This window comes from Bos grunniens, chromosome X, assembly GCF_055505025.1.
Source record: "Bos grunniens cultivar Pamir isolate PY7600 chromosome X, Bosgru_T2T1.0, whole genome shotgun sequence".
NCBI classification, from domain to species: Eukaryota; Metazoa; Chordata; class Mammalia; order Artiodactyla; family Bovidae; genus Bos; species Bos grunniens.
In genome coordinates, this window is record NC_141194.1 from 53,512,782 (window position 1) to 53,520,831 (window position 8,050).

The 8,050-nt window shown below is 41.2% G+C and overlaps 1 protein-coding gene across 4 annotated transcripts; it reads right to left on the minus strand.

Moving 5' to 3' along the window:
* Positions 1–341: 341 nt before the first annotated feature.
* LOC147340375 (diphosphoinositol polyphosphate phosphohydrolase 3-beta) lies at positions 342–6,260 on the minus strand. 4 transcript variants are annotated; one of them, XR_015159389.1, is made up of 4 exons: positions 6,026–6,245; positions 5,222–5,777; positions 1,447–1,525; positions 342–871 (listed from the first exon to the last, which is right to left on the minus strand). XR_015159389.1 is itself a non-coding variant. In XM_086388755.1 (3 exons), coding segments are annotated over exons 2-3 (495 nt in total). In that variant the 5' UTR covers positions 5,716–5,777; positions 6,026–6,260; the 3' UTR covers positions 342–1,524. The 4 variants fall into 4 exon arrangements, 2 of the variants coding, with proteins under 2 accessions (XP_086244881.1, XP_086244883.1); XR_015159388.1 differs by lacking the exon at positions 6,026–6,245 and having other exon boundaries at positions 5,222–5,881; XM_086388755.1 differs by having other exon boundaries at positions 342–1,525; positions 6,026–6,260.
* Between the last annotated feature and the right edge of the window lie 1,790 nt (positions 6,261–8,050).

Genomic DNA, 8,050 nt, shown 5'->3' on the forward strand with positions numbered 1-8,050 from the left:
TATTTTGTGGATTTTTATAATTTCATGAAATTGCTCCCTTGGAGACTTCACCCCTTCAGTTTTTCACATTGATATAAACTGGACTCTCCGTGTGTGTGTGTGTTAGCTGTTAAATAAAAATTTAATTTTTCCTATTTCAGTGGGCCAAATTAAGAGAAAAAACTCCCAGCAATGGTCTGTAGCAATGGAAACACTAGCTATTTCAGGTTATGTCCCCCTTTTCTTTTTAGGGGACCTATTTGACCTATGTGGCCCAAAATGGCACACCAGAGCCAACATTTTCTAAACAATATAAAATTTTTCTCCCTCTTTTTTCTCAATGCCTCAAATATTAGCTTTAATAAGAATTCTGATAACTTTTTATTTTGGAAAATGTCAAATATACAAAAGTAGAGAGGAACATATATTTAATATAATGAATCATCATTTAACCATCACCCAACTTTAACAATTATCTGGTCAAGGCCAATCTTGTTTCATCAATACCCCCAACACACTTAAATACAGACATTATTTTGAAGCAAATTCCAGACATCATTTCAACTGTAAATAGTTGGGAATATATCATAACAGCAATACTATTATTCCAACTAATATAAAATATCAAGTTGCCCAATTTTCAAATTATCCAGATTGTCTCGAAATATTTTTATTTTATAGTCTAGTCACATCAGAATCCTAAAAAGATCCATATATTACAATTGGTTGTTAAGTCCCTTAAATCTCTTTTAATCAGCAGGTTCATCCTTCATTTCTTTTATTCCGGCCATTCACTGAAGGTACTAAGTTGTTTGTCCTGTAGAGTTTCCTGCAGTCTTGATTCCGCTCATATCATCTCTGTGATGTAATGTTTCTCTGTTCCCTGTATTTTCTACAGATAAGGAGTTATGTCTAGAGGCACAGTCCGATTTAGGTTCAAAATTTTGGCAAATATTTCATAGGTGGTATAGCATACTGCCATAGCAGTCACATAATGTCTGGGATGACATAGACATACAAAGAAGAATTTTTGCTAATATCTCACAGAAGCCTTTAAACACCTGTGTCATACCTGATATACAAAAGCCACATATCACCTAAATAGACAGCATTTACTGTACTAACACCAGATTAGAAGGTAAATGCCTTACCACTCAGTGTCATAACAAAATATTAATTTTTAGACAAATCTTCAGTGATGTCTACCATATTTCAAGTGATTTCTTATATGCTAGATTTATAAAAAGATGAAAGAAATAAGGTCTTTGCACTCAAGGTCACATAACCTGGTGGGAAATACAGACACATAATCATAAGAGCACAAAGAAGGCCATAGGTGCCAAATTAGAAGTCTGTACAGATACAGAAGTAGTGCAACAACCTGGAGAATAGTCATTGCAATAAACAGGGAGGAAGTGTCCAAAAGGATAGGACGAGCTGTGTCCTTGGGAGTGTGAAAGAGCTCACCTGTCTTCATAATTCCATTCATCACTGGGTTCATATACTTGATTCTTTCAAAGTAAATCTGAACATCTATGCCATTCACCTAAAAAAAATATATCATTAATAGTTGTATTTGTTCATCAATTCTTCTAGTCAACAAGTATTTATTCAAGTATGGTTCATCAACCACTTTGTATTGGAAAAGCCTTCAGTGAATTATCCAATGCAGCTCCATTATGAAGCTACCTGAGAGCCTGAGGAATGACAGATTGTCCTAGTTAAAATATAAAGCCAATAAACCAACACACAAGTATTTTGTTATAGAATACACTAGTAGTAGATATTTCTAATCTGTGGATCAACGACAGATGTCTCCATATTTTAGCCACTGGTCTAAGGCTTTGAGGATATGTAAGGATTCAGGCTGGGTCCTAGTCCTCAAAGAGTTCATAGTCTAACAGGCCAATAGTCATTCAGAAAGATGATTACAATACTGGAATGATGCTGAAAATATTTCCTATTTTGCTTGGTGCTTCCACAAAAGGAACCCAGAAAAGAAAACTTTGGCCAGCTGTTAGTACTACAGGCTTTAAAGCAGCATTTTCAGCTTCCTTTTCCCAGTTAACACCTATTGATGGAGGAATTGCTCTTTCTTACAATTGGATTCCACTTAAATGGAAATGAGAGGAGCAGCTCCAGCTTCAGAGCCCTTTTACCCTTCTGTCCCAGAAGGGCCCTCTAATGATGCTAAGACTTCAGAAGCTGTCTATTCCTGTTGCTTACACATGTCCATGCACACACATTCACCAATATTTATCTGATGTTTCTAAATACAAAAATGTTGAAATATTTACAGTTCTTTCAAAGTAAACCATACAACAGAATTCAAAATATTTATAGCCACCTCATATCCCTTTCAGAGTTACTTCTTTTAACTGATCTGATCAACAAAACAAGTTCCTTAGAAAATATAATACATTGGGCATCCAGGGAAACTATATATTACATATCAATATAATCTTTATTCCAACATGTCTTCTTAAAATGTTTTTTAAGACATTTGTCCAGTTTTGGTGAAAAAAATCCAGTCTTAAAAAACACACTGAAAACAAATTTCTACCTCATGTCTGAAAGTTTGATCAATGCACTGTTTTCTATGAGGGGAATGAGTTGAAAGACTCATCTGTACATTTTTAGTGTAATAGCTTATAATAATGACTCTGCATGAAGAAAATCCCAACTGTGGATCAAGCTCTTGGAGGATGGAGGTTAACTAGATGCCATTTGGTTTGTTACTTCTGTGTCAACATTTTTAAGCTGAATTCTTTGGATTTCTCTCTTAAAATGAAAGGATTTTTAGGTTTTTTAATATTTTCTTGACTGAACTCCAAAAGCATAACAAGAACTGCTCTTTTGAATTTGAATGTTTAACTTAAAGTGTGATAACCATATAATATTCTTTTGCAATTTAGAAGTGAAAAGTTTTACAGACTGCATAAGCTGAAGATAACTGGGAACTGAAGATAATCCTAGCAAGTGATAAAACCCAATTCAAATTTTTCTGAATTAAATACAACAAATATTTGCAAGCTAATGAGAGCTGATGAACATCAACACTGTACTTTTCACATTTGTCAAATACCTAGTTGAAAAGTCAAAAGAAGATCATGCATTATCATCTCTAAGGATGCCATGTATAAGTTAAACTTCCAAGGTGTTTGTGGCAACCTTTTAGATGGAGGCAGTTTTATATATGAAATGGTCATTAAAAAATCCAATTTCTCTGCTGTTAGTGTATACTTTGAAAAATTTCAAATATCATTAGTTGACTTGGACTGTTAGAAAAGGAAAGGTCAACTAATGGGATTTAGAGAGTTTGTTAAAAATAAGACATCTTTCTGTAAAAAAAACCGTAATTTTGAAACACATATTTGATAATCCTACATAATTTAAAATATGAAATCATATAATTGGTCTTTTAAAAGCTATTAATTTTCTACTCACTCCTATGACATTAGTTTTGTCAATTACAACACATACTTTTATTTAGACATATTTATGTATGGTAAAGATCTGATTTTAAAAATTGGCACCAAAGTTTTAAAAGAAAACGTAGAATATTCAATTCTACTAGTGACTGTGTTTTTAAAAGGTTAATTTGTAGAAGAAAAAAGGGTTTAAATTACAGTAATTACCACTTCTATTATCTATTTGTGGAACATTTTTAAGATGTTAAATAAAAATATCCCCCACTCATACTCTCTTCACAAAGTAGGCTTTTTCTCAACGTTCCTGAGAAAAGACAGAGTTCCAAGTTGCTAAATTTTCAAAGTTCTTAATAGGGAGTGCATAATAGTGACCTAGTTGACTGACACAAAATATCTATCAATAATGATTAAGACATATGACAATTCAGGTTGCCCTAAAAATTAGGTAAGATCTTTCCACCTACCAATACCCACTTCACCAAGTAGGCTTTATATCTACCTATTTACTATGTCTAGAGGAATAAAGGTAGTCCCAGAAGACAGACCTATATACTCTAGATAGGATCCCTGATTTCAAGCAAATATAGAAGATAATCTAAGTATTTTTAAATTGGTGCCAAAAAAGTTTATTATGTGACACAAAATTTTTATCCTAAAACTTTATGAGAGATTGTTCAGGCGTCCTAACAGTTCGAGAAGTGTGTAATAGCTGAATATCAAGAAGGCTAACTCCCTCAATTGGGTTTTAATTACAATATAATATTCCATTCTTTTGACTACTGGTATTCAGACAAGTTTAAGTGGACTATCACAAATTCAAATACGCAAACTTTCTTTCAAAGAATAGTTTATACTGAGAGAACCACAGTTGTTCTAGGGCACTGAGAAAAGAGAAATATGAGTTGGAGTTAAGCATGCTAAATCACAGTCGGAATACAGTTTTCATAATATGTATCAGGACATGTACATAACAATATCACCCCAAGAGTGTGTTTACTCTATAAAATAATATTCTGCTAAGCTACATTTGGGCTAAATGGGAAATGGCTATTTCAAGTAATAAGTAAAAAAATACCAGTTGTGAAAATGTTCTGAAACTCGAATTATCTACAAATGAATAAAGCAATTTCTGAAAAGGGCAAATTAGATCACATATCTGAACATACAATTATTGTTCAATACAGAAAGAGCACACGCTGTAAATTTTCTTAAATAACTTTTTGAAATTCAAAATTCGTCCTTCAAACCAATTCCCTTCACAGAAGGGCTTGCTGACAAGGACTAATACTGTGAATGAGAAAACAACTTAAGAAAAAAAAATTAATGAAAACGCCCGCCCACGAGCAAGCTGATCAGATTTTAAAGGACCTCAATACAATTCAAACCACAAGACTGGTACCAAAAGTACACATGAAGACCCACACACACACATACGTGTGAAATATATAAAAACAAACAAACCACAGCACCCATACACGTTTACACACACACACACACACACATTAACCTCAAAGTCTGAGTGAGCAGTTAAGGCAACTTAAAAAAACAACCCACATGGCTTTGGCTTTCTGAAAGGTGTTATAGAGTTACCAAGAAGCGATTCTGAAAGCATCTGAAAAACGTGCAAAGTGCCTGAAAACAGTGCCTGGCAACTGAGACAGTTTGCAAGCATGATTCAGAGGTCTGCCAAGGAAACAAAAGAAGCCTCCCTCCTCCCGGTGAGACCTCACAAGGCAACAAGAGAGGTGCTCCAGGCACTACTTATTGTCAGGTAGGCGGAAAGCAGAAGTTTGTGCACGAGCGGTACATACTAGGGATCGCCCTCCGGCGGGGACGGGGCCACGGAGTTTCCATTGGTTGGGGAACCGCCCAGCTTTAGTTTTTGCAGATATTCGGCATGCACGGGCTTGTGGCACTGGAGAACCTTGATCGCATCTTCGACTTTGAACCACTCTCGCTTCCTCCCAATGCTAACCGAATCTTCCCAATCCTCCAGAATCTCAGTGACAGTCAGTACATACACGTACGTTCTGTGCTTGCGATCTTGGTTCTGCTCGAAAATGCCCAGGAGCCGGCCTAACTTCCCCTTGACTCCCGCTTCTTCAAACACCTCGCGGACGGCCGCACCGCCCGGCTCCTCCTCGGGCTCCATGCCCCCGCCCGGCACGATCCAGCGGTCCGGGTACCGACTGCTACTCACTAACAGCACCTCGTCCTCGCGCTCGCTCCGGAAGCACAGGCACGCCGCCCGCTTCTTGAACCCCTCCGGGTCGTAGGTCCGCGTCTGGTTCGGCTTGCACTTCATCTTCGAGGCCGTCCGCCGCCGCTCAGGTCCCCGCCGCAGCCGGGTCGAGGGGCTCCAAGGTGCTGGGGAGAGAAAGAGCCGCGAGGAGGGGCAGAGAGTGAGAGAGAGAGGGGCCTCAGCTCAGGAGCCCCAGGAGCTCAGGGAAGATAAGGCGGGGGCGGGGACGGGGGCGGGGGCGCGCGAGGTACGTCAGTCGGTCCGTCCCCCGCGCGGCCGGGGGTCCCGAGCACAGACGCCAGAGTGGAGGAGGTGCCGCCCCCGCCCCCGTCCCCGCCTCCGCCCCGAGCCCGCCACTCTGCGAAGAGCCCACTCGCGTCTCCGGTGCGCGTCTCCGTCCGTCCCTCCTTCCCTCCTCAGCCGCCCGGACCAAGGCAGAGCGAGGTGATGCGCATTCGCGCGCGCGTCCGCGTCCCCAGGCACGTGCGCGTTCCCGTCGGAGGGCGGGGGTCTCCCGGCTCCCGCAGCGCCAGGCGCCTCTGGCACACAGCGCAGGCGCCTGGCACTTCTCCGACTGGGAGTCTCCGTCCCCCAGGGTGAAATGCACCGCATTGTGACTTGGGCCAGCTTGTTTCCACGTGTGCCTTTGACCCAGACGTGGCTGTGACGCGGCCGGACCTCTTCAACCTCTCCATCAGGTCGCAGAAAACACACGCGCAATCGTTTTACACACAGGACCACAAGACGGATGGTCAAGTGCATAAGGTTGTAGTCATCTCCCACAATGAAGAGTACCGGCTTACTTATAGGAAGGCCTCGGTTTTGTCAAGATGATCCTAGGTATTGGGCGAAAGAGTACCGAATCGTTGCTGAGTCATTTCGTGCAGTTTTGTTTTTTCAACAGGTTCTTCACTTGGCCAGGCATCTTGGCACAGTGCATGACTGAACAGCTTTCTTGAACCTACCCCTGTTGACATCTTACCTAACCTCTGGTCCCTGGTTTCCTCATCAGTAAACTCCTCACCTACTTGGTTCAGACCTTTGCACTTTAGGTCATATTCACCCAACAGCTGGAGAGCCACCCAAAGCAGTGTTTTATTCAATCCCAAGAATCTCTCCCCTCCACACACTCCACACGTCTCTCTCTCTCTCATTGGGAAGCACTGGTTGAGGTTTTGGGAAACATGCCTCTGGCAGTCCCTTCATATTTTACATTTTGAGTTTCAGAAGCCTCATTGCTGGGACTCCAGCAAGGCCACTTGGTGATCTCTCACCTCTGTCTGCTGCTGCCGCTAAGTCGTTTCAGTCGTGTCCGACTCTGTGCGACCCCATAGACGGCAGCCAACCAGGCTCTTTCGTCCCTGGGATTCTCCAGGCAAGAATACTGGAGTGGGTTGCCATTTCCTTCTCCAATGCATGCATGCATGCTAAGTCGCTTCAGTCCTGTCCGACTCTGTGCGACCCCATGGAGAGCAGCCCACCAGGCTCCTCTGTCCACGGGACTCTCTAGGCAAGAATACTGGAGTGGGTCTAGCCATCCTATACCCTTGGCCAAGAAGTGGCCTCCCCACAACCCCAGATATAACAACCTAAAGCCTTCCCCCTCCATTTTATTTCTTCTTATTGCCTCCCTGCTCTCACAGTAACCTTATGGAGAAGACCTCTGATGTCCCCCACATTTTGCCTTATTGCAACTTAGGCATCTTTGTCTCTTTTGCCTGCAGACAGTCTGCTGGCATCAGGCAAGCCGGATCATGACAACTCACTTTTCCAAGGAAATAATCCATTCCTCAAGGGGAAATGGAATCGGAAAGGTATGTGGAAAATGGTTATGAAACATACAGTCTGGTTTTTAAATAACAAGTTTGTTCAGCTTCCCGGGGTCTGTTCCACTCTGTGTATACCCAAATAGCCCATAAAAATGATTCTGTTCCTGGTGGCAAGACTACCCTCAATATCTTGAGCATAATATGACAAAAGTATGTGGGCATGATAGAACAAAACTGTAGGAAGAAAAAGATAAGAGATATACAGAGTATCACCTGAACCAACAGCCATACTACCGCTAATGACCATATTTCGATGATATATGGATGATCAAAGAACAGTTGGTGGAATGCAACATACCATGACCAAAAACAAACTAGGAGGACTTCCCTGGAGATCCAGTGGTTAGGACTCTGCACTTCAAAGCAGGAGGCACAAGTTGGATCCCTGCTCAGGAAAGTTTCCTCTGCTGCATGGTAGGACTTCCACTGCCCCCCCCCAAAAAAAAAACTACACTAGGAAAAAATATAAATTTCAGCAAGATGTATTCCTCAATGTGTTTATACTGACAATTAAAAAATCAAAAATGAAATCCATCATAATCAGAATCTAAGCAAATATATTATCACCC